This window comes from Diceros bicornis, chromosome 15 (assembly GCF_020826845.1).
Source record: "Diceros bicornis minor isolate mBicDic1 chromosome 15, mDicBic1.mat.cur, whole genome shotgun sequence".
NCBI classification, from domain to species: Eukaryota; Metazoa; Chordata; class Mammalia; order Perissodactyla; family Rhinocerotidae; genus Diceros; species Diceros bicornis.
The window spans coordinates 62,727,924-62,755,452 of record NC_080754.1 but is presented as its reverse complement, the minus strand read 5'-3'; the positions used below and the strand labels follow the sequence as shown (position 1 = coordinate 62,755,452).

The 27,529-nt window shown below is 44.6% G+C and overlaps 1 protein-coding gene across 3 annotated transcripts in view; it reads right to left on the bottom strand.

The window, feature by feature from the left end:
* KCNAB1 (potassium voltage-gated channel subfamily A regulatory beta subunit 1) overlaps nt 1-27,529 on the bottom strand; it is a 382,942-nt gene that overhangs the window by 70,674 nt on the left and 284,739 nt on the right. For all 3 annotated transcript variants that reach the window (XM_058556440.1, XM_058556442.1, XM_058556441.1), the window contains exon 3: nt 4,403-4,440. In XM_058556440.1, the coding sequence (XP_058412423.1) occupies nt 4,403-4,440 (38 nt within the window). The remainder of the gene's footprint in view (nt 1-4,402; nt 4,441-27,529) is intronic.

The window sequence follows — 27,529 nt, the reverse complement described above, 5'->3', positions numbered from 1 at the left end:
GATTCAACCAGCGTATACAGGCTTAGAGTATCCTTCCCCTCAGACACAGACTGTCACTAAGGGACTTCTATCTTATCACTGGGATAAGTCAGCCATCAGGGGACAGCGAGGTGGAGAGATGTGTGTTTCTCAGTCTGCATGGAGGACCTGGGTTGACAGCATTCTTTGTGGCCTCGTAATCTCTCTGACCAAGAGGGTCGTTCGTATCAGTGGTGACTTCATTTCTCCTTTCTCCAGGCCAGTAGGTTTTGTCAGCTGGGTGACTCCTGATCTGCAAGCTTGCGCCTTTTTGCCTCGAGGCTTTGCAGACTATGCTGATGAACCAAAGGTTAGACAGAGCTGTGACTGTTGTAAAACTCCTGCCACCCACAGCTCAGCAAAACCCCAGGTACCACCGCAGAGCAACCAGCCAGCAGGACTGACACACGGAGGGGAGAGAGTGAGGCACCGGCTCCGGGGCCCAGCTCCTCGCCGTCAGCCCGCAGATAGATCTCCAGGCGGCTCGTTCTGAACGCAAGTGGAAGTGTGAGAGAACAGTACAGGGGCGGGGGGGGACAGCTATAGAGGGACAGCAATAAACAACGGTGGAGAAGGGACATTTTTTCATTTTGCTGGTAGACTTATTAGTCAATTGAAAAATTACACACCTCACAAATAATTAAAATTGATTTTTCCATTATATTTTTGATTGTGCACTAAGGGTGCTTCTTTGGCATTTCCAAGATAAACTATTTTCCTGCTGTTTTTAAAATTGGCATGCCAAGAAAATCGTTAGGCTAGCAAAATGGGGTCCATGCAGATCCTTTAGAATAATGGTGGCAAAAATGCTATTACTGCTTTTAATTTGCTACCATTAAGACATTTATCCAAAGTAGAAATGAAAAGTTAAGACAAGTATAGTTTTTCCCAACATGGTTGTCCTATGTTTTAGAAATGTTTATGCTTGTGTTGTATATTGTCCCTGTATTATGTCACACGACATACTAGTAGATGATTATTGGGAAACATGCATAATAAATCTTATCTAGAGAGAAATTTTAAGATGAGACGGAGAATTCTGGATGGAGTGTTGGACTAAATGATTGCTGAGATGTTTTCCAACCACAGGACTTGAAGACCTGAATGTCGAATAATGAAATCACTCAACCAAGTCAGAAGACTAGTTTTCGGCCTTGCATGTACCACTTACTAAATAAATAAACTTGGGCAAATCATTTTCAGTATTTCAGTTTCTCCATCTGCAGAATGAGGATGGTTCTATTCAGGTCCTCCATGGAGCCCATAGGCCTCAGGGAAGCTGACCTCACCTCCCTCCACTGGGGGCCTCATGGACTAAGAGCAAGTGGTTCAGGGAAGGTCATGTGACATATTTGGGCCAATGAGATGTGAGGAGAGATTTGCTGAGGACTTCTGGGAACATTTTTCCTTGTTCTTCTTACAGGGTTCCTGGAAGTTCCCTGGGGTTATTACTCTAATTGAGATCTAGAATGCCTACATCTTACTACCTGAGGATGAAGTCTACATACAAAGGAACACAGGGCCAAGAGAAACGCTAGAAAATGGAGTGGAGGCCACTGATTGAGTCAACCCTGAAGCTTGCTCTGCCTCTGCACTTGTAGTTTAAAAGTGAAAAAAATTTTTTCCCTTGTTGATGAAGCCAATTTGAGTTGGGTTTATTGTTACCTCCAATTGAAGGAATCCTAATTACCTTACAGATGAGAAAATGTAAATAAAATTCTGAAAATTAAATTCTATAAGGTGGTATTATCCTCTTATCACTATTTTAAAATATTATTATTCACCTGAGTAATATCCATCTTGATTTTTTTTTTCTTTTGCTGAGGAAGATTCTCCCCAAGCTACCGTCTGTGCCAATCTTCCTCTATTTTGTATGTGGGTTGCTGCCTTAGCATGGCCACTGACCAGTAGTGTAGGTCTGTGCCCAGGAATTGAACCCAAACCTGGCTGCTGAAGTGAAGCATGCCGAACTTAACCACTAGGCCATGGGGCTGGCCCCTCCATCCTGGTTTTATGATAAGGCCAAGTCATCTTTGGGAGGCACCTCACAGAGTTACTAGTTTCATATTGGAATCCTTTTGGTAATATTCTGCCAAGTGGCTATTCAATACATGGGTGAACTCTCCGAGGAATGGGGGCATCACCACCCACTGAGGCAGCACTGATGATTGTGCCACTCAGCACCTCATGATGTGGTCATCCCAGGATCCCATATTTGTACCTGCTTTGTGCCGAGCTCATCTGAAGCCAGAGAGAAAGTGGAGAAATCTGGGGAGGTGAATTTGTTGCTATAGGACCATGTTTTTGCCACATGGAAATAATTGAGCTGGAGCAATTGAACCACGGGTGTGACTGTGGTCTGGCTCGGCCTGCCTCCCTTCTCCTTGCTGGCGTTCTCTCTGCAGGGCCCTGGGGGAAGCCACAGCTGCTCTCTGGAGGGACAATAGCTATTTGTCTGGTCTGCATCTGAGGTGAGATCCTCTGCAGCCATTCATAACAGCTTTACTGTGCAGTTTTTAGAATCGTAGTTTTGAAATGATCAGTTTCAGAGGCCAGCCTCTGACCTGGGCAAGCCGGGCTCCTTGCAGCAGAGAGCAGACACTGGAAAGGGGAGAGCAAAGATGAAGCCAGAAATGATGTGCTACAGCTAGCCCCTCTGCTCCGAAAGGGAAGATATTTTTGTCTTTTTCCCCTCCAAGCACCATGTCAGGCCACAGAAGGTTATGCACATACTGGATACAGTGGATTAACAACTTTAGATCTCCCTCCCTACTTGTCACCCACTTTGTAACTGACTGAAGTCTGTGCCCTTGCCTCTGTGCCTCCTCCATGCACCCATCCTGGTGCCAGTCAGGGGTCCCTGTAGTGGACCCTGTGACGGCCACCCAGCTCTCCTTCAGAACCGAAGGACTTATTCCTCAGCTGCTAGGAATGCTGCTATCAGATGGCATTTGGCTAAAGCCCAAGGTCAGACCTGGTTCCCAGGGCAGCCTCTGTCCAACGACTAGTCAGACAAGGGAATAAATGCTCAGTCCTCTTGCCCCAGCTCGGGACAACTCTGCAGAGCCATCTCAGCTTCGGAGCTGCCCATGGGGTCAGCTGAGGTCATTGTGAGACTGCATCATGGCCACCCTCCTAATAACTGTTCTGCGTGCTAATCTCCATCCAGAGTCTGCTGCCCAAGGAATCCGCCATGTGACAAGCTCTCTATGGTGACCTATGCCAATACTGGGAACAGGCATTCAGACAGATGAGAATATGCAGATAGGACTCCTCTGGTGACCTTAGGGGCTGTGGAAAAGACCCTCCGTTCCCCCAGCATCTCCTTAGGAATGATAGTAAGAACTCCCTTTATAAAGAGCTTGTTCTGGGCCAGGCCCAGGGCTGAGCACTTCATAGGCTCCAGTTCATTCATCTTAACCTTGATCCTGCTCAGTAGGGCTCTCATCTACATTTTACTGATGTGGCAACTGTTAGTAAACATAAAGGTTAGTTAGTAATCTCGTTAGTCAATGGCAGAGTGAGCTGGGTCCCATAGTTGGTCAATGGCAGAGTGAGCTGGGTCCCATTGAGTGTACCCACTCAGAGACACTGTCCCTGATTCCTCAGTGGTGTGTAGGTAGGCAAGGAGGGACTGGTAGGAATTGAGGGTATGGCCTTCAGGGGGGTCATTGTCGCTTGGTGTCTTCAGAGCTCACTTATGCCACGAAGGTATTCCTTAGAGGCGACGAGAGGAATATCACTTTGGTAAGCACTGTTTTGAATGTGCAAACAAAGATTTAAAGGAATTTTATGGTAAATATAATTATTATAGCTACCATTTATTGAGTGTCCGCTACCTAAGAGTCAGAGGGCTCCATAAATGTCTGACATATATAACATGGTTAATCCTTTCAACAGACCTTCAAGGTCTACATTATCATCCCATTTACATAAGAGGATCTAAGGCTCAGAGAGGTGGATTAACTTGCCCAAGCCAGGGTGACAACTGTCCTGGTTTGCCCAGGACTGAGAGATCCCATGCTACAATGTGAAAGTCCATGCAAACTGGGACCAGTCGGTCACCCTAGGTGGAACAAAAACACACACAGATATAACAGCAATAAGATCTTTCATAGTGACTAAATATTACTTCCAAACTGGTTTGTTCTCTAGCTATTGAGCCTGCACATATAATAGATTGACAGCCTCAAGGGCTATTAATAGTCTAAATGTGAAAAATACAAGAAGCAAGATAAAATTGAAAATAATCCTTGAGTCAATCTTAACCATTTCCTGTGATTAAAACATTATCCTTGCAAAATGCCAGGATCCCAGGAAGAGGGCAGCTCAGCTGTCTCTGCATTTTCATTGATCAGCAGAATGGAAGCCAAAAGGTACTTACCTCATCTGAAATTTGACCTCCAAATGTCACCCATGTTCCTAGAAAAGAATATTTGCATGTTATTTATAATCATTTTTCTAATACTGTGCATAATGAGAGGAAACACTTTTTCTTACATCGGGGCTACTTCAATAGGTTGTTTACAAAGGTATCTGGATGAGGGGCACTTGGGGGCTGAATCCATCCTGTCCTCTTCCTCTCACTAAGTACCCGGCAGGGGGCTGCATCCTCTGGAGGAAGGGATGCCTCTTCTTCCCTCGAGGGCCCCCTACATGCTGACGGCAGCCCTGTCCTACAAAATGCTTTCTCTTCTGACACAGGACCGTGAATGCTGGTGTGGAAGAAGGCAGTGCTGCCAAGCCCACTTTGGCCACACACCGATTCTTACTCTCACTTAGCTAAGAAGACACCAGTTCTGAAAGTGAAGATAAGACCTTGGGTGACAGTTCTTCCCTTCTTGCCTCCTACAAGGGACTCCATCTTGTATTCTCTATTACCTTTCATATGTCCTTCCAGTCCCCACTTCCAGGCCCCAGGAGGTGACATTTAAGCACCTTCTATGACCTGCCACTCCAGAATGGAACACTCCCTTGGGTTTGGGCTGGGGGTGGGGGTCGTAGCCTGAGTAAGGATTGGGAAGGCAAGGGGAGATAGGCACAACCAGCAGCCGGATTTGCATTTGTCAAGCAAGATGGAAGCAGACACCGAGTGGGCTCTGCCTCTCAGTCTACAGTCACCTCATCCATTCATTCCCTCCTTGATCCGTTTTTTTTGAGCCCTAATTACATGCCAGGCAAGGGCATTGCACCCAGGTGCTAGGCACAGGGAGGCGACTGACCCAGCGCCTCTCTCCCAGGAGCTCACAGTTTACAACACTACTTGACAAGTGCTGGACTGAGGCAAACCCAAGGCAGTCAGGGAGGGAGTGCGCTACCTGACCTGGAGGGAGGTGGCGCTCAGGAAAGACTTCCTAGAAGAGGTGACACTTTGGTTGAGTCGAAAAGAAGGTAACTGAATGAAGCAGGAAGGGACAGACTTTCCAGATGTCAGTAAGAGTATGGATGGGCATGGGGCAGAAAACCTCAGAGGGTGCTGAGGGGATGTGGCTGGGCCTGGGCGAGTGGTGGGCGGGATGGGCTGGGGGTGTCAGGGGTGAGGGGAGCCATGGCACAAGTGATGTCCTGAGGGCACCAAAGAAATGCTGTCGGAAACTCACATTTTGCATTTCTTCATAATCGTCATAGCTACCACTCATGGAACACCTTCCAAATGCCGACAGCAGGCTGAGAAATTTGTGTACTTTTATCTCTAATCGTTTTGATAAACTTACAATGCGATTCTATTATCACTCTTTCTAGATGAAGAATCTAACATCAACCAACCTAGTCAGTGAATTCCCTGGGATTCCCCACACCTGCCTGGCTCCAGAACGATGTCTTTGTCACCGCACCTCACTGCCTCGTTAGTAAATTTCCAAATTAAGTGTGGCACTTGGACTTCATACTCCATAGAACCATGTTGATGTAATTGCACATTTTCTTAGTCCTCAGGGACTAAAACAAAGGTGGGATATAAATGATTTTACTATTATATGCCACATCCCCAGAGGTTGGAAATGGGTAATACAACAGTGTTGACCCACTTGGTAGTTTAGTAAATTTTGAATGTTACCAACATTTAAATAATTAGGAGATTTTTCTTAAAAATGTCTGATTTCCAGCTTCTCTTAACAGCAGAGGGCGAGTGTCCACACACAGCAGAATCTGAGGAGGATGCCCTCTGTGGAAGGGCCGTGCCCCCGGGTCAGTCAAAGGCCACACATCTTCCTTTGTATTTCCAACACTGACATCAAATTGCAGTTGTTGTTTACTACCACTTGTTTACTGCTATTTTTCTTATTGTAAAATTAAGAGAAAAATGAACTTGTACATCTCCTAAAAAACAGAGTTGAATATTTCAAGAAAAAAATAGGAGTGTACTTTTTTTGGCGGATGTGAAGAATAGCCAAACAAAGAATGTTTACACAGAAAAATTACAACTTAAGGCACCATAATAAAACCAGCCATGACTGGTATACAGAAAAGATGGGCATTAAGAAACTTAATGGACTGAAGAATAGCAGCATTCAGTTTTGAATGAAAATAAACTAAGTGGTCCACTGTGAAATGCTGTTCTCTATTAAGTGAAAAAATTGTCTGGGCATCAAAACCTTTTTGCAGACAACACTTTTATCAAAGAGTCTCTTTTGAATGCAGCAGAAATTATGTGTCCAGAGCACAAACAAGCATTTGCAAATGTTATAACCACAAACATTGTAGCTCAGCCTGTTAAAAGTATGGTTGAGAACTTTCAGCATAAGTTAAATTATTGGTGGTATTTCTATTGCAGCAAATGAGACTGAGAACACAGATATAAATAATAGCACACTGTTAGCTGCATTTATTTGTGACGTTTTGAGGATTTTGGAGAGGTCAAAGAACTGTTGAACAAGAAGTTCCTGCAAGGCAAATCATCCGGAAATGGCTTATTTTGTAATGAGAAAGGTCTCAGAGGGTTGGATGGAGAATGTACTGTCCCAGGGCTCTCCCAGGGGTGGGGCTGATGTTGGATCTGTCAAGCAGCAGATCTGAGGTGGCAGTATTTTGTAGAGGCACCCTACATAAATCCATTAATTTCCTCATTCACCAGGAAGTGCTTTGGGCTAAAAAGCTAAAATGAGACAAGCCTTAGATTCATTAATTAATACCATGAATCGGCTATTCTTCTATATATCTTGGAGCAAAATTAGGTCAGCGTTTGCCTGATGAATTTGCTGGATCACTTGTGCTGAGATATCAAAGAGATTTTTTTTTTAACTGTTCGTGTCATCAAAGGAAATAGTCCTATCTCCACTTCGTGGCTAAGATTGGCTTGAAGTTCTGTGCTTCTTGTTGACATTACAATTCATCTACACCTTTTGAATGTTTTTCTATAGGGGCATTCACAAGTCTTTGCACAAATGTCCTACTTGCTTCTCTCAGTCTTGACAAAATAGAGTCTTTGGGATATTCATTTGTTTAAGAATAATTTGGTCCACTTTCCCACATTGCAGTTAGTTTCCAGAAGTAAAAATGATAGCCTGAAATTCATTCTTCAAAACTGGGCCATTGAACACTGCTTTTCAAACTTCATGAAAATAAACCAGCATTAATTAGTTTACCTTTCTTAATTAGTTTTTGATAGTACAAATGAAGGGCTATGATTTGAGGTTATCAAACTGTAGTACAAAATGGTATAGAAGACCACATACGACAACATATTGAAAGCTGGGATTGTTCACACATAATTGGAGGAAATCACCCTACTTGAGAGAACCATTTACAATGAGTCTATCCACACCAGGAAGAGCCTATGTTTAGGAGCAGCTTTGCTCTAAAATGAATCTGAAAAAACTACCTACCAACGCCAGTATATGTAAAGTATTTAAGGCTGCACACCACATATCACAGTGAAAAATACAAGGCCTCACTACAGTTTGGTACAGAAGAAAAGATGTTGGGTTTCTGACTCTAAATCAAAGCAGTAATGAATTATAAAACAAACAAACAAACAAAAAGTAAAAATTAAGTGAATTCTTTTTCAGTTAGTTTAAATTTTTAATATAAAATAGAATATGGATATCATATATATTTACATTAAGTCATATGCCTACCCCATAACTTAGTAAAAATAGAGAGTTTGGCTCCATTTCTGGGACTTTGCTCAGGGGGTGCCTCCCTGGCTCTTTAGACGGGGGCTACTCATTTGTTTTATAGTTATTTGTTTACAAACTTTATATCCTTTACCAGGGAGTAAGCTGTCTGAGGTTTAGGGTTTTATTTCATTCATCTTCTTATCTTCTCAGCCCAGAACAGAAGTGAGCCCTTAGTAGGTGGTCGATAATTATTGGGTAAATCGAATCGAATGGCCTCTTTGACTGTCATTCATCTACAAAATCCTGGGATAATTTCCCACCCAACAAACATGTTTAGTCAAGTCTTCAGTTCTTCTAGTCCTCGGGTGACTATTTCTCCCTGTCCCTGAGTACCCACCCAGCTGTGCCCCCTCCTTCTCCCTGGCTACAAGGCCTCCAGAGGGGGGATGGAACGGTGCAGACAGGGTCCACTAGCCGCCCCTGAGGATATGTTGCCATTTGTAAATAGGACATACTCCCTCCTGATAGAGAGGGATCAAGGGGCAGCCTTCCAGACAGGCGAACACTTCTTGTACGATATTATTCCCTACTACCCAACTCCACAAGATCTAGGATGGTTTATTAGTTAATATGATTTTCAAAAACCCTCTGTGACAGTTTTCTTGATCATTTTTCTGCCTTTAGTGAGAACAAGCCTTCTTGAGATGGCGTCTGATTATTTCACTGTGAAATCTCAAATTAGTGGGATGTTACTTAGAAGATAATTTTACTAAACTGACACTTGTTATTTCCAACTGTTTAAAAGCAGAGCGAGTATAAAGAGAACTTTGAACTGTTATTGTATCTTCTGATGAAACTCCTTCATGCACCAAGGAATATATGCTTTGAAAATCTCTGCTTGTGTCCCTGGGCATATACCTACCATGGCATAGAAAAATGATGGGTGAAACAGAAAAAGAAAAAGAAAACTGCCTTTACACACACACACACACGCGCGCGCGCACACACACACACACTCTCACACTCTGTCTTGGTTACATAGTTACCCTGGCGGTTTCCAAGGTAATTGCTTCTTGTTCTTCATTCAGGAATTCCTTCATGCTTATCATTTGAATGACTTCCTTGCTCAAGTGTGAAGAGAGATTTAGACATTTAGATGTAACAATGTTTGTTCAGGGATGCCACCTCCCTGGCCTGTTAACATCTTACATCACCATAGTGCGATTATCAAAACCAGGAAATTAACACCTGGCACAGTACTAGTAATTCAACCACAGACCTTTCCTGCATTTCACTGCCCTTCTCTCTGTTCCAGGATCCTCTGCAGGAGCCAACATTGCATTCAGTGTTCATGTCTCCTTTGTCTTCTCTGATCTGTGACAGGCCTCAGTCTTTCCTTGTCCCTCATGATCCTGACACTCTTGAAGAGTCGTGATCAAGCACTTTGTAGACAGTCCGTCCACCTGAGTCTGAATCATTTTCAGGCTATAGATTTGGTGACTTCCTTTTCTGTATTGCAGTTTGACTTGCTCCTGGTTTGGATATATTTTTTATAACTATCAAGAAGGGAATATATAAATGCAATTGTAGTATTTATTATGCTGCAGTTAACTTTTCTTCACTCTTTCATTCAACAAGTATCAATTGAGTCCATCATATACCAGGCATTGTAATTAAATTATCAGGATACAGCAGTGAGTTAAACTGGTAATTATGTCTCTCCTCATGGAGCAGATTTATGGGGAAAGACAAAAATAATAAGAAAAATATATAGTATTTATGAGCGTTAATTTCATAAATAAATAAAATATAAATACATAGTGTTTATTGATGAGTGTTAAAGAGAGTCATTTTTATAAGACAAGAATAGGGTATATAAAATGTCAAGAGGGGCCAGCCCAGTGGCGCAAGCAGTTAAGTGTGTGCTCCGCTGTGGCGGCCGGGGTTCGCAGGTTCAGATCCCAGGCACGCACCAATGCACAGCTTGTTAAGCCATGCTGTGGCGGCGTCCCATATAAAGTAGAGGAAGATGGCCACGGATGTTAGCTCAGGCCAATCTTCCTCAAGAAAAAAAAGGGGGGGGAGTATTGGCATAAGATGTTAGCTCAGGGCTAGTCCTCCTCACAAAAAATAAAAAAATAAAAATAAATAAAATAAAATAAAATGTCAGGGGGTGGGTGTTGAGATTTTAGATAGGGTGGCCAGATAAGGTTCACAGAGAAAGCGGCTTTTGAGGAAAGATGGAAAGAAAGTGAAGGCGTTCGCCCTGCAGCTATCTGGAGGAAGAGCGTTCCAGTGGGGGGAAACAAGGTGTGGCGGGGGCTTGCTTGGCATGTGCAAGGTCAATGAGGAGGCCAGTGTGGCCAGAGAAGAGAAGGTGAGGTCCAAGGGTCCATGGGGAACGGATCGTGTGGGGTCATCCCAGCTACGGGACACTGGAGAGGCTAATGAAGAGTTGTAAGTAGAGGAGTAACACAGTTTGACGCTCTTTGAAGAGGAACATCTGCTGCGGTGTTGAGGCCACACCGCTGAGGAGAGATGAGGCTGAAGTGGAGCACGAGGCAGGAGGCTGCTGTGATAATCCGGGTGAGACGGGACAGTGGTCTGGTCTGAGCTGGTGTAGTGAGGATGGTGAGAAGTGGTTGAATTTTTGATGGATTTTGAAGGAGAGGCAGTAGGATTTGCTGATTTAAGGGATGTAGCGTGTGAAGAAGGTGAGACTCCAAGGACAACATGAAGGTCAAGGGGAGAATGGAGAGCCAATTCCACACATTTCACTGTGGATTTAACAGTTCTTAAATTTTGCAAATAGAGTGCTTGTCAAGTCCAGGTTAATATAGTCAAGGAAGACCAAATGATCCAGAGGTGTTTAATCCAGAGGCGTTTAGAGTTATTAATCTGTTATAGCACTGAAGAATTTAAGGTTAGAGATTCAAACCCTGGATCTCACTGAACTTACACAAAACACTGGGCAAAAGTAATGATTTAACTATCTCATTGGAATAGAATTAGTCCCAGAGAGAGGTGGAGCTGGGGATGCGAGCGTCCCCCCAAATTACATAGAAAGCAAGAAACAGAGGGTAAGCCCAGGCCAGCGTTGATTTGAGGAGGGTGCGAAGCTGCCGGCCCCCACCTGAGAGCAGGCCCAGGGCGCCACCCTGCCAGCACCTTCCCCTCTGAGCTGTTGGCGGAGTCTTCTGAGAACGGAACCTTCCCTGTGTCCTTCTGTCCAAATCCTACTTGTTCTTCAGGACCTAGAACTTCAGCTCCGAGTCCAGTGCTGCTGGATACAGTCCCCTCACACCGCCCCTGGGGAGTCACAGTGTGGTTTGCTACATCATTACAATATTTCAGGTCTCTGTTTCATTAACTCTGCGACCCCGAGAAAGTCCCAACCTCGTGATTTCTACTTTCCTTATCCACAACACCCGGGACCTTCAGCTTCCTTCATCTCTGTGATTTCATGATCATGATCCTGTGGCTGGACTTTGAAGGGAGAAGAACTCAGTCATTCCGTTTACTCTTCTACCACTTTGAACAAACTGCTGTCACTGCACTGACCACATTGCATCGTAACGACATAATTTATTTTCACATATGACTTCCCTGTCAGACGGCAACTGCCCTGAGGGCAGGCACCAAGTTTAATCTAAATTTTTAATTCTATCCTCTGAAGCAGAGCCTGGCACACAGTAGGTGCTTAATAATTGTTTGTTGAATCAGTAAATAAACATTTAAAAAACATGGGCATTCCCGTCCTGGTAACAAAGTGTCTCTAACATGAGAACCTGGATCACACGTGGGTTGTCTCCCCCGCTCACTGTCTTGGATGAGTGGTTTCAACCCGGGCTGCACATTTAAAGACCCTGGGGAGCTTTAGATGGTTCTGCTGACCTGGGCCCTCACCAGACCAGTTAAATCAGAGTCTCTGGGAACAGGACCCTGGTGTCAGAATTTTCAAAAGATCCTCAGATAACTCTAATTGCAGCCAGGTTGAGAACCACAGTTCTAGACTCTTCCCATTCTGATATTTTAGCATCTCCTCCTTTTCTTTACACCCTAACTAGCCCATTTCATTTTTTCACTCAACTGTTACCATCCCCATTTTTCAGAGGTTAACTTGCCCAAAGTTCAAGCAACTGGTGACTGGCAGAGGCAGAGGTGGGATTTAAATCCAGGCACACTTATTCCAGAGTCCCTCCCAACCAACTTCCACTCTTAATCCCCATATGGGGCGGAGAGAGTGCTGGTCTTTCAATAAGATAGGTAAATTCACAGTTACCTTAACGTTCAGATTGATGCAGGATCAATCTGACAGACAGAAAACAGATACCTAGAAATTTGGCCTGAGGGGAAGTCTCAGAAGATGGGACTGCGATGTACAGACAGGACAAGGTGAAGAACTGGCTTCTTGCCCTTGGCGCCCTCTGCCAGCTGGAGAGCATGGAAGGAGGCCGTCCTCCCGCTGGGGAGGCAGTAGAGTGAGCAGCGGAGCAGGAAGGGGAAATCAGGCAGCCCTGAGCTGGAACTCTGACTCCACCACTCACTAGCACTGGGAGGGAGGGAGACAATAATATCTAGTTCACAGCATTGTTAGGAGGATTCAGTGAAATTTGCTAAGTGTTTAACAGCGTCTCCAAGTGCGAGAATTAATACACAATCTCAGGTTCTTCAGGGTGCGTTAGAATCCCCTAGGAACCCCACTTTGAGGTCTGATTCTGCAGATCTGAGGCAGAATACAGGAATCTTTATATTTAACAAGCATCCTGGGTGGATTGGGAGGCAAAACAACGTTCTGAGCAACCCTGCTGTGGCCACTACAGATAAGCGGGATGTGGACCTAACTCTGGGCACCTGAGACACAGCTCAAGGTACTTTTTCAAATGGTGCAGACAAAGCATTCTTCCTTGTTCTGCTGTGCACCTGTTGATGTTTTCCACAGAGCCTGGCCCTTATTTTTGGATCCAAGCTGCAGCCTTGTCTTTCATTTTTGGCTTCCAGTGTATTGCCAATGAGCATCTGGCCTGAGTTAACAAATGAGATAACCACTTAGCCTTTTTTCACTTTGATTACCTTTTCTTGCAAGAACCAATAATACCACTCGGGTCTGGAGGAGGCGGGGGTGCTTTCACACCTGCACTTTATAAAAGAGCTTGAAATAGCAGTGAAACTAGAAAAGGAAGTGGAAAACGCAGTGAGGAATAAAAGTGGGTCTCTCAGGCAGCTGAAGTGCACCTAGTATTTCATTTACAGGCAGCTCGGCAGGATCTGAAGGATTCCACATATTTTACAGATGCAGAAGTGGAGTAGTGGCTTTCACAGCTGGCTAGTGGTGGGGTCTCCAAGGCCATGGTTTCTCCCAGCCCCATGCTGCTTTCTGGGAATGATGCCTCCTCCCACCCCCACGCCCCCAAGCCCTCTGCTCCAGCCAAATGGCACAGCCTGGTGTTTGCTCTAAATGCTTGTAACAACATCCTGCTTTCAAGAGTCTTCCCACCTTCTTCCCGCTGCCGAGTGCCTCCTCCACCAAACCTTCCTTATTGTGAGCTTTACATCTATTTCTGCCCCCAAACTGCCTCGTCTGTAGATGAAGAACAGCATACACTGGCCCCCACTCCTCTGGGCCACCTGCTCCCAGATTCTCCCAACCCCACCTGAGGACAGGTGTTATCTTGTCTTCCCATGAAACCTCATGTACAGAGCCATCCTGGACCTTAAGCTCTCAAACCTTAAAGAGCCCTGAGCCAGGGCTGAGAGCTGGGCCACAATGACATGCCTGTTGTTGAAGGAATTCTGGGGCAGGGTGTAGCAGTGGGCAAGGCAGCGGCAGAGGGAGCCCGGTGTTAGATGAGGTGAGGCTGGGGTGGGCTGGCTGACTGGTTCTCCCAGAAAACTCTGTGGTGAGTTGGACCCTGGATCTTCTTCTAACCCCTGTCTATAGGCTTGAGGTTTTAAGGGTTAAATGGCTGCGATTGACATTAGGATCTTCAGGATCCTTACAGATCATGAGAATGTATAAATAATTGATATTTTCCTTCTTTCTTTGATTTAAAGTTTTATGTGCTTAAGTGCCAAGAGATACTGCTAGCTCCATTTTCAAAAAAAAGATGTGTTTCAGGGTAAATCTGCCTGGAACCATTTTGCTCTGTTACTCCACTAATCTGATCAATAAAGTTTAAAGACAAGGAAGTAGTGATGGAAGTAGGATGAAGGATGGGGACGTGAAGTTTAGAAGAGGCAGTTTTGGTTATAAAACAGATTGTGAAGGTTGACCTTCCTCAACTGGGGCTGTTGTGAGCACAGCATAGGGATGAAATTTCACTGCCCTAAATCTTCCCCCAGAAAACAATGACCCACTCCCCACATTTAGACTTTAGAATTAATGATACACAGTAATTTAAATCCATGGCTTCAGCTCCTTACATTTCCTATGACTCCTGAATTGATTCATTTAGCACCTGGAGCCTGTTATGAAAATTTAAAATAAAAAGCCAAAAAATTCTTAGATGAATTTTTCTTCTCAGTGTGTTTTAATTTTTTGCCCACACTACTGAAATGAATATTGCTACTTTTACAATCAGAAGCAAAAGTTTTTTTAAATTCCTTGTTACTTCACTGGGAAATCCATTCATAAACAAGGTTTTCAACAAATTACAGCTCTTCCTACTTCCTGAACGTGTGAAAAAGAGGCAGTGTTTATATTTTGTTAGTATTTTTCCTAAGTTTCTTGGTCACAATTCCCCATATTTTCTTGTACTGATATTTACATGTTGAAAATTATTTTTTACAACCAAGTTTCCAGGGCCCTTGTAACCAGCGTGCATCATTAATATACCTTATTCGTTTTGTTCTTTGGAAGAACTACAGGAAATGGATAGAAGAGTTAACAAAAAAAAGGTGAAATAACACAGTGTTAGCATAAAATTAGACACCTACTATGGGATCCTAGGGCTAAATGGTGATTTCTGTTTTTTTTTAAAACAAATTCAAATATTTTCAATATCTTCTTCTAAAATGGGATCTATTATAAAGATTGAGAGTCTTTTTTTTATTTTCTGTGAACTCCTAGCACAGGGCCAGGAATGTAATATGTGTTCAAATATATGTTTTTATTTCTTCTTTGAATTTATCTTTTGCCTTTCCACAGAAGTTACTGTGAATAAGAACTCTCTGGAAAAACACTGCTGTCAAGAAGTTTGAAAGTCAACAAGACCTCCTTCACACTTTCTTTTATCTCTGAAAAGTTCATGTCAAATCTTTATCTTTGTGCAGGGATGTATCTCTTTGATGGTTCAGTGAGTTATTCTCCCCCAAAGAGTCATAATTTTGAATAACTCTGTTGTATCTGTACGTAAAGAAACAGTGTGTGCTCATAGGACACGCAGGATATGCTAGGAAATAAATTTTAATTCCATAGTGAGGCAAAGAAACTTTTAGTGAAAACAAGATAAGGATAATACATTGTAAAAAAAATGAAAAAAATATTTTACAACAGTTCTTTCAAATTCTTCCTCTTGGGCTATGAACTTCATGTTGTTTATAGTAGTAAGTATCATTAATGAAAACTCAAAGTAGGAATACAAAACTATTCATGCACTTTTTGACTAAGAAGTTTTTGAAATATAGAGAATTAAAACTGAGAAAATATATGAGACAATTTAGCAAAAACCTAAAGATTAAAAAAGTTCCCAAACCTCTTACTGAAATTAACCCTATTCCTGTGTTTCCCTGTTGATTTATGGATTTACATATAAAGACTAGCTTATTTTTTCTGTGCCTGATGGTTACCAACTGTTAATGATTTCAGCTTTTTTTCTTTTTTTAATCTATATCATCCTTTTCCTAATGGAAAATTCATAGTTATAGCAAGCGGATGGGGTATTTTTGCATCTCCCATAGAACTATGCGTGGAATTTTTTATGTTCTCTCTCCATTTCTAACTAAGTGACAGAGACCTTCCCTTTTCTGTAACTATATGTGGAAATCTATCATGATAAAGAAGAAAATGGAGCAATACTAAGTCATAAAACCATGTTGGTATATCTTTATCTTAGGAGATCCCATTTAATCCAAACTCTACATAGAGTCATTCACCTTTGAAATGATATTTTATACTATACTGAAAAATTAATTATGGCATGAGATAAGCTCCCAACAGCTCCTGGAAGCCTGAGATGGACACTGGTGTTCTCAGCCCGGCTTTAGCATCGAGGTGATGGCAGTATAAGGACATAGTCCTGATTTTACAGAAATGGAATGAAATTTTCTAACATATTGTATGGAAAGTTATCCAGAAATTGAGGTAACCAGAGGCATCAAAGAATATAAAAGTTATTTTTCTATGACAACAATATTTTGGATTATTCTCAAAAACAGAAAATAGGTCTTCTGGGGACATTTTCAAAACTACTAACATCTTAGGATAATCTCTATATCCCCAGAGACTATATAAAACCTAGTACATAGAAGGGGCTTATTAAGTGTTTTGTGAATGAATAAATTCAAGAACAGCAGAGAAGAAATGGTCAGCATAGATGTAATGTTCAGTAAACTCTTTTATTGCCTGATCTTTTCATTAATAATCGCTTAGAAATGAGTTAATCTGAACGAATCCATCTGTGGCCTTTATATGAGATAGTGGTCTGGGTATCCACCAACCACTACACTGTGTACACATGAGAGAACATTCCAGAGACGGCTGGGAGGCTGGCATGGATCCAGGGAGTCATCATCATGGTAGAATGGCACTTGCATATGCCATCTGAAAGCAGGGACAGCTTCTTGTTGCTCCTCTGCTAACACGAGGGGCCCTGGTTTCGGGAAACAAGGGAGAGTGTTCCCAGAAGGAACTCCTAGGGGAGCATGTTACCCACCTGGTGATTCCATCTTTGATCCTTTTGTGATTAGTCAAGAACCGTAGGGACCATTCACTATGAGGGATTAGAACTTGCTGTTAACTAGCAAAGAGTACACAACCATGGTGAAGAATGTGCCTCCAAAAGATCCTGTGTGTGCAAGCCTCATGGTTCCTGAAGGTCAGGTGGAGATCTCAGCCTGCTCTCCGCAAGGACAGGCAACAGTCTGCCTTGTTCATCGCTGTCCCTCCAACACCCAGAACAGAGTTCAGTTGTTGCAGGTCAGCTCTCTCTCAGGTCCTAGGGAACGCATTCTGAAATTATTTCTCTTATTTTTCAACAGTCCAGAAGGGTAGGTATTTTGACTTTCTTTCAGATACACCTGAGATTGAGTGCGTCCATGGATAAATAGGTTCACCTTTGAGACTTTGCTCATCTCTAAAATGAATAATGATACCTATTCCACTATTGTGAGAACTAAATGAGACGATGAGGATGCCAGCCAACGCTTTTTTGAGAACTTACTGTGTGTGAGGCACCATTGTACACACTTTATAGACACTATCTCATCTGAAACTCATGGCCACTCTGTTGATTTGTGGGGGTGGCTAAGCTGGGCTGTGAGCCCAGGCCCTCTGACGCCACGGCCCGTGCTCTTAACGATTTCAACAGTGTATGTCAGTCGTCTAGTACAGCACTAAGCATACAGCAGGTGCTCACTAATATTTGAAGCAGCAGAAGTTCCATAAGAAGATAAATGACTTTTCCAGAGACTGCAATGAAAGCCAAAGTCAATTCTAACAGTATACCCATCATAACAAAGCTCAGGGAAATTTATTATTTATTATGGATTATTCTGAAGTGACACATAGAGAGTGATGAATAGACTAAAACATTAAAAAATGCCGCAAAATTCTGAATTTTAATTGGAGGCCAAAGCTAAACGAAAAACAAACACCCCACCTGGCACTTGCTTCTTGCATTGGGCACGAAAAGTGGCGTCCACCCGGCTCTCTGGCTGTGCCTCCTGCATGCTGCCTGGGAAACGAAGTCTCGCAGGTGCTCAAAGCTTCTGTGGAAGACCTAGTCACCTGGTGAGCAGGTCATGCAGGCCGGGAGCCAGAGCTCAAGAAGTAGAGTTTGGAGCTCCTTGTCCAGGCCAGCAATCCTCAACTGTGGACCAATTAATAGGACCCCTGGGAACTGAGGCCCTGCCCAGCCCAGCGATTCTGGTTTAGTTGGTCTGAGGAAGAGCCCGGGCACAGGTATTTTTTAAAAGCTCCCCATGTGACTGTAATGGCAGCCAGAGTTGAAAACTGGTCCAGGCAGCAGTGGGGACGTGGTTGGAATGGACTCATCCCTCTACAAGCTCCCAGTCTGACGGGAAGCTTCAGAGTGGTAGGAAGAGAGACATTAAGTACTGGGCCCAGAGGGTGGAGAACAATTCAGCAAAGAAGGCTGAAGGTGGCCTTGACCCTAAACTGGAGATTGTAATGCCTCGCAGGGTTTTCAGCCCGGACCAAACAAAGGGTTACAGTCTATTCTTTCAAGATTCTCTTTGGTGCTTTGCCCTTCATTTTATTAGTACTGTTAACCTTCTGCAAAAATCCCAGTGGCAGTAAATGATTGTAGCAAAAATAGCTTAGTGGAAATAAAAAAGAGTGGAATGAAAAAGAGCATCAGCAGTCTCATTTTCTAGGACAAGATGACAAGGGCCACGAATCCTGACAGGGCAAGGTACAAGGGGGACACATCAGTTTGGTGGGGGCAGCATGTAATTTCTCCCACAGGTGCCGTGTAGAATGATTAATTCAATATGGAGATTTAAAATCTTAGCTGAAGCCTCGGCAGGGATGCGCTCCCAGATCATTATATTGTTCCTACGTATTTTATTAAGTCTAGACAATTCTTGATTTTCCATTAACAGGTTTTCATGCCTATGGTACCCATATTCAAACAGAAATGCAAAATTCATTCCAAAGACAAACAAACACATTTTCAATTTTCTGTGTCACTGTTCCCTTCTCTTAGCAGAGGTAACTGAGAATCCACTGTCTTCTTCATATGGCTCCAGTGGGTCACCTGGAGGAGCAGCACAGCTGCCACCAGCTCCCCTGAGGAAAATGCCGAGCCCTCCCCAAGTCCCACTGGTGCAAACATTACACACCTTGAGTACACCCTGGGTGTGCCAACTCCCAAGTACAAACCTCAACTTAAAAGAAGTATGCAGGGCAGGCGATGACTACTAGCTGGAAGAGTGGAAGCTGCTGATGGCGTGGAGATGCAAGACACAGAGGTGCCACGAAAACCAGAACTGAGCTTGCACCCAGAGGACCCACAGAGGGCGGAGGTGTGCCTCATGCACCAGCCAGATGTACACATTAAAGGTCTGGGCGTCAGCCCTCGCACGCTATCGTCTTTCTCTTGCAGATCTCGTGCAGTTGCCTCCCCCACACACTCTGTCCTTTAACTCTTTACCTTCTTCCAGTCTGTTCTCTGTCTTCAATTCCTCTCATGACCAGGAAGTTTAGGATGGCTAGAGGATGTGATTGAGCATTTAGAAGATTCTCTTCTCCTATTCTCAGCTCCATTGCCTCACTGTTCCTTCACTGCACCTGCCTGGCAAAAGCCACATTTGAAGTGAACGTGACTGTCTGGCTGCTCATCACCTATGATCAAGACGCTGAGCTGTGCTGAAGAAAATCACAGAAGAGAGAGCCACATTGAACATTCTTGATCTCCAGTAACTGCACATGGAGACCATCAGTCCTCTGCTTTCTAGTCATTTTTCTCCACTGTTTGGATCTCAAAGTTGCCCTACTTTTCCCAACCTCAGGTCCCAGCTCCTCTTCCTTCAACGTCAGCTGAGAATCACACTGCCTGCTTCGCCCAGAACAGAAAACCAAACTGTAACCCCCTCCACTTCCTGCTCCCAAATCTACCAACCTGCCCATAGCAGACACAAGTGGTGTCCTGCCCATCCCAGGGGCTTCCAGCTGCCTGAGGACTCGCTCTTGTATGCAGACACCCACCTCCCTCCCCTCAGGTGGGGTGCACTCAGCACTGGCCCCCGAGGGAAGGGAGTGAAGGGAACACCAAGACAACACCATCCTTTCCTCCTCTCTTCCTGTCACTGTGGCAGAGGGTCCCTTCTATCCAGGACTCATTCCTCCACTGAGCCTCTGGGTCCCATCCCCTTGCTCCTTCTCAGGGACCCCACTTCATCGATGATCACCTCTCATTATTTGTAGCTTTTCTTTACCTGGATTCTACTTCGTCTATTTAATATTAATTTTATACCCCCATTTTGCTTTCTTTTTGTTCATATTTGTCTGATTTTTATTTGCCCATTTCTTTTTTATCCATTTATCTTTGTCCTTTTCCCTAAGGGACATTAGAACTAGCCCTTTTTTTAATCCAATCTCTGAAACTCTGTAATTTACTACTACACTGATACCTACATTAGGTCGTTTTTCTGATATATTTTTTTTATGCTTTTAAAAACATTTCCTTTTGGGCCTCGATCTGTGGCCAAGTGGTTAAAGTTCTGCGTGCTCTGTTTTGGTGGCCCAGGGTTTGTGGGCCTGGAACCTGGGTGTAGACCTACTCCACTCACCAGCCATGCTGTGGTGGTGACTCACATATAAGGTAGAAGCAGATTGGCACAGATGTTAGCTCAGGGCAAAGAAGCTTTTTCAGCAAAAAAAAAAAAAAAAAAGAAAGAAAAGAAGACATTTCCTTTTGTATTTTCTTTACCTGTCTTTTGCTAATTTGTTCAAGCCTCATTTACCTCCCCCTCACCATGTATTCCGGATAGGCTCTCTGTGTATGCTCACATTATGACCTGGGCTCACAGTTAGTGGGCAATTAACCGATTGTTACATTTAATCTTCTGTAAAGCTGAGACTATTTGAGCCATGTGGGGCCGGTCTCCTCACCTCTGTTCTCAGTCCTCTCCAATTTGTCATTTTCTCTGTCACCACTGTGACCAGAATGAGCTTCCTAAAACGCATCTGGCCAAGTGAGTCATGGAGTTAAATACATCGTGACTCCCCATCATAAAATAGATACATTCCAAGCTTGGTGGCACAGCCTCTGATGTTCTTCAAAATCTTTCCAAAGTCCCCTCTCGTCATTTTCTCTCCCATATTGTTCCTTCTCCAGGCCATGCCAGTTTAGACTTCCAGGCTTCTCTTCCTGAAATTTATTTGTCACTTCATTTAGATTATTATTTTTTTTTTTGAGGAAGATTGGCCCTGAGCTAACATCTGTTGCCAGTCTTCCTTTTTTTCTTTTTTCTCCCCAAACCCCCCAGTACATAGTTATATATCCTAGCTGTAGGTCCTTCTAGTTCTTCTCTGTGGGACGCTGCCTCAGCGTGGATTGATGAGCCGTGAGTAGGTCCACGCCCAGGATCCGAACTGGCAAACCCGGGGCCACCAAAGTGGAACATGTGAACTTAACCACTGTGCCACCAGGCCGGGCCCTCATTTAGATTATTGAGTTCTCATCATTCCCCAGAACCATGCCAGATGGTGGCGTCAAAATGGCAAATGATAACAATGGTATCTGTTTCCTGGAGCTCCAAGCCCAGCGGGGAAGACTGAAAAATACTCAAACGACAGCATGGGGCCCAAAAGTCCACCTACTGGTAAGAGGGGTCATGGTGGGCACTAAGAGGAGGCCTCAAGCTAGACTCGGATGGCCAGGGAAGCAATGAGCAAGCTTGGATGTGAGTGAGGGTGAGCAGGAAATTCAACAAGTAACATTTGTGGCTTTCTTTCTCATATCGACTTCCTATGGTCCTTCAAAATCCCCCTGCCTCCAGCAGCGCTTCCCTACTCCCCAGAAGAGGGGGTCACTTCCTTGTCTGTTCCCTGCCTGTGTGTTGTACATCTAGCTCTCTATCCCTCTACTTCCATCACACCATTGTTAAACTGCTTTTTCCTTGTTTACTCTTTGACCTAGCTCCTTCCTACCCTACTCTTTGTCCTTTCTTACTCAGCTCAGATCTCTCTTCCTCCAGGAAGCCTTCCATGACCTCCCCAGCTGGAGCTTAGGCAGTCCTTATATGCGTTCCCATAGCACCTCATATTTCTCTCAGAGCACTGGTCACACTGATTCATTCATTCCTTCATTTATTCATTCATTTCATAAATGAGCAAATATTGATGTGTTCTGAATTTATAATCCAGCAGGAAATAAGTCAGACTAAAAAAGCTATCACCAGCAAACAGAAACACAGGCTGTCCCCTGGGGACACATAGCCCAAGGGTCTCATCCAGCCTGGGAATCAGGTCACCCCTCCCTAGTCTCCCTCCCCTGTAGTCTGTGTGAGGGCAGGCGCAGGTGCTCTGGTGGGCTTTTCTCCCGTTTCCCCAGAGCAGCGTCTGGCACATCTTGGTGTAATCTGTGAACACTGAGTGAACCAGAGTAGTGCGGGTTCCTGCTCCCTAGGGACGGTGGAGTCAGGCGCAGTTTCTGCCCGCTCAGAGCTAACAAACTAAGAAGCAGGCGCGTCTGAGGCAGCAAATCCACCACCAGCAGGGCCAGGGCAGCCAGCCCACCCTCCCGGGAGGTGCTGACAGGGAGGGTGACCGCCCTGCTCCTCTCCCTTGACCCTGGGAGTGGTGTGACAGGTAACAAAATCAGACAGAGAGTCACTTCCCGAGATGTCTCAGGACCAGTCCAGTCTCCTCTCAGCAGCAGTTACGGGCGTCGCTGCCCAGAGCAGCTCAGCTGAGCTGGGCCGCAGTTTCTGCTCAGTAAGGGCCAAAGGCAGAGCAGAAGGTGGAGGTATGGGAGGGAGGCAGAGATTAAGGAGAGATGACCAAGTCCCACAGGAAGCTTGTTTCCAGTCTCAGTAGACAGAGCCAAGCCAGGTGCCTTCATCCTCCTGTTTCCTTCCCTTCAGCCTGAAGAAATCCGCACACTCGACTCCCAGCCCTAACGTAGCGACTGCTCCTCACCTCCTCACCCATTTTCTATCATTACTTGTCGGGTCCTCCTCCCTCATTTAATTAGTTGTCAGATATAAAATGAGCAGTGATGATATTTTCTGCTTTGCTCTCGTGGAGGTCCTTCTTTGCACATTTTCATCATCCAGGTGTTACAATAAATGAAGCTTTTATTTGTAAATGAGCCTCAGGTGTCACTGATCCCTTAACGTTGTGGGAAAAATGTAAACGAGGGAATATATTAAAAAGTCAAAGATACATATTTACAGTGCAGAGGAAAATTTTGTCAATTAGGCAAACTGGGGTAGCAGGAGGTAAACATGAGCTACCCCACTAGACTCTGAGCATAGCTCATGCTGGAGAAAAGGCCAGGAGAATTTTAATCCTCAATCATGGCTACCGGTGACGTAGAAAAGGCTCAGATAAGCCAAAACAAGGCGGGGAGGGCTTTCAGAAGCCAGGGGTATCTTTTCTTCTTAACTCTTCACTGTGGTCATCTGTTTATTATAGTCAGCCACTATTGCCCCTGTTCAGGTAAGAGCACTTTAAACTTCCTCTGGGAAAGTTTAACCATTTCCCTACTCCCAGAAAGCAGTTTGAGTGGATTTAAACCCTTCCACAGCTTCAGGGGTGGGGCTTGATTGACTGAAGTCCTTCAGTGATTGGTTCAGGGATACATAAACCAGTCAGAGTCAATGGGATGTGAGGCTTGGAGCAGCTGCAGCCATCTTGTCACTCTTCGGGCAGCCTGAGAGTGGAAACAACCTCCAGCTTACGGAGCTTATAGTCTGATTCCTGGACAAGCCATGTGGGTTCACCATCCATGTGAGCCTAGAAATTTCTGTTTTTGCTTAAGCTGATATTTTTGCTTTGAGCTGGGTTTTCTGTTCACTTACTCTGGAAGGTTTCTGACAGATCCACACTCAATACACCTAAAAAGAACTGGGATTTTATTCCTCACTTGGTCCAGCTGTGGCCTCTAAGGCATACGTATGTATTTCCCCTTACCACGTTGCCCCCCACCTTCAGGCATTAATGCTGCCCTCCCAGAAACGCCCAGAAGCCCTGCACTCTCTGAACCTGAGTGCCCCGGAGGCACAGCCCCCACTCTACAGAACAACCCCCCACTGAGTCCCTCATGTTTTTGCCTCACTGTTAGAGGAGCTCAATTGCATTGTTGCTTGAAATTACGAAACTTTCATTTGGTTTTCATGCTGCATAGAATTTGGGAAAATAATCTTTATAAATTTGGGTGCGCAGGACAAACTGCAGGTAACCTGAACAGAGGCGCCTGTACACAGGTGTGCCGAGCTTCTTTGAGAACAGGAGGTAGGGCGAGACTTCCTGAGGTCTTGAGGGCAGGTGCTCAGGAGGGAAAGGCCGGAGTCAGGGGCTCATTCCAGGCATCCGCAGAGAAACGAACCTCTGTGCCCATCTGCTTTCTCACTGTGAAATCTGTCACAGGTAAGGCACCCCGATCGTGAGCCCCGAGCGCAGGGTCCAGCGCCACTGTGTCTGTGGAGCTTTCATGGGTCACTGTCCACCCGACCTGTGAGTGACACCGGGGGTCGTTCAGGATCTGATATTTTCTGGTTCTAAAGTGACTAAAGATGCTTTCCCCCAGCTGCCACCCTGGAGTAGTGCTGAAGATGCCCATTGCCCACGCCAGGGCTGTGAGGGCTGGAAGGGGTCTCCGCACCGTGTGCCGCCGCTCATCTCTCCAGGAGGAAGATGAGGACGCAGAGGCATGGATGGCGGCAGCGGCTGAGGGCACTCGGAGACTGGAGGTGGGTGCGGCTGTGGGGGGCTGGGGCGGGAAATGGGGGCTCTGCTGTCCCTACCACTGGCCTTGGACAAGACATTTCCCCTCTTCCTGCCTCGATTTTTCTCATCTGTAAAGGGAGTAGTGACTGCGAGCACTAATTCTCCCTCTCATAACTGGGAGACTGTTTACAAATAATTATTAAATTGCCCACTTCTGGGTCTGGGGAAGCCCTTCTCTCCCCACTACCTGACGGTTTTGCAACCATTTGTTTCATTTTTGAATCACAGGTTAGCAAACGAGGGCTACTCACCCCTTTACAGGTGCCTCAAGGAAGGTGAGGGTGTGTGCGTGTGTGCACACCCGCAAGCTGTTGACTACACCCCTCTGTAGAGGCCCCTCTGCTTTCTTTTCTCCAGTTCTTCCCTGAGCCCCAACTCTGGCACGTGTGGAACAGCAGGCTGCCGTCCTCCCCCACCTGTATCTTAGTTCCTAACACTCTTATGAGAGAAGGCAGAGGCACCTGACCAGCCGTCCCTGGTGATTCAGAGGGCGACCAAGGGGTCAGCAATTCTTAAGAAGGATTTTATCCATGAAAGTAGGAAATTAGGAAGAAATATTTTAAAACAATTTCATAAAAACATAAATGCCTGTTCCTTTTTACTGTGTATGCACCATGGCGTTTATTCGAGGTGGACTTTCCAGGAAAAGTGACAAGCCTCAAATTCTCTTATGTGTTTAATATTCATGCACCATTTAAATTCTGTGGGTATTTTCATCTTAAGATAATTCACTCTATGTTATGCAGAAAAATTGGTAAACTCTGAGGGAAGAAATTGCACTTTTAAAATTGTTTCTCAAGGGTCTTGGAGGCACTTTATAAATACTTATTGTCATTATGTTGTTACAATAACAGATGAGGTGGCTAGTGTATATTGGCCTTGGCAACAAGAATGAGAATCATGAAGAGTGTCACAAAAATAATACCATCCGTGTTAAATATTTAATGTCATGTTCTCCTAGTGTCAAAATATTTAGTACAGTGACAGCATCTCAAAGGCAGAGGGAGACGAGCCAGGAGTGCATTCTGCACATATGCAACACATTAAAAAGAAGCCCACACAGTTTATTCTTAAGATTCACTGCTTTTGCTCTGGAAGGCTCCCTTGGTTAGGGAAGGGCATAAGGCGAGACAAGCCCAGGTAGCAGGCTGGGAATGGCGGGTGGGTGAGCTCAGTCAGCTTGCTTCCAGAACCTTCCCAGGACTTGGCTCCAGGAACCCCCAAGGCCGCCCTACACTGGGCAGATTCTCCCTTCGGCTGCAGCTCAGTTGGAAACACCTCGGCCAGCTCCAGGGGCTCGGGCTGGGGGCAGCAGCCACCTAGTAGATAGAAATCCTAGCTGCTGGCACGTGGCTGACCAGATACCAGGTCACACATCTCCATCTTCTTCCATCTGGTCAAGGCAACAAGTTCCAGCCCTACCACTGCTTCAGAATCATCAGTGAGCCTTTCAAAAACACCTGTGCCTGGAGCCCACCTTGGGAGCCTCTTCAAAAAGTCTGGGTGGAGACTGATCATCTGCATTTTTAAAAGCACCACAGGTAATTCCAATGTGCAACCAGAGTTGAGAAGAAACACCTCTTGAGATACTCCATGTAGGTTCTCCAAGGTGTTAAATATTTTACTTTATGACTTCATTCCTTCCAGGATGGAGTGTGAAGGGGCTGCCTAAAGGAACCCGGAACATAAGGATCGTGAGTCAGTGTGCACTGCCCAGGAATTGTGCACAGCCTTGAGGTTTGTGTAAACAGGACCCCAAAGGCATGGGTGCTCTTGCTCCCCTTCTGCTGAGATCTGACCAAACCGTGTCGGGCAGGGCTGCGTAAAACATCCTTCCTGACCAGTGACCAGCCTGGGAGAACTCTGTTTGGGATGAAGGTATTCTATATTCGGTTCAGTATGTACTCAGCTGGAAGATGAGCCAGTGACCACATGTCCCCTCCTCCGTGCTCTCCCTATCCTTCTTCCTACATCCTGTATCAGCTACCAGAACTAGCTGACTGTTCAGCTTGCTGCGTACGCCTGTGTGATGTTTTAAAAAACTAGCAAAATGCCTTTATTAGAGTTCTCCAGAGAAACAGAAACTTGTAATTCCTTCTAATAAATCTCTTTATATATAAATATTTATATATTTTATATTTATACATATTTATTTATAATTATATATGTCATATACATATATATAGAGAGATTTATTTTATATATAAATATATATTTATGTATATATAAAGAGATTTATTGTGAGAAATTGGCTTACATGATTACGGAGGCCGAGAAGCTCCCAGATGCACCACCTGCACACCGGAGCCCTTGGAGAGCCGATGTCCTGCTCTTGATCCAAGCTTTTAAATGGCTTTTCACAAGTTAGAACAGGGTTTTAAAACTTTGTTTTGGCACAAGGACACTTTTTTTTTCCCTTCAAAATGTAATATGAAGCACTAAAAAGAAATGAGCTATCAAGCCATGAAAAGACTTGGAGGAAATTTAAATGTATATTACTCAGTGAAAGAAGCCAATCTGTAAAGGCTACATTCTATATGATTCCAGCCAAATGACATTCTGGAAAACACAAAAGTATGGGGACAGCAAAAGGATCAGAGGTTGCCAGGGGGTGGGGGCGAGAGAAATGGGTAGAGCACAGGATTTTTAGGGCGGTGAGACTATTCTGTGTGCTACTACAATGGTGGCTATGTGTCATTATACATTTGTCCAAACCTGTACTGTACAACACCAAGATTTATACATATACCTAAGAACTATAGTCTTTGGGTGATAAGGACGTGTCAACGTAGGATTGTAACGAATGTACCACACTGCT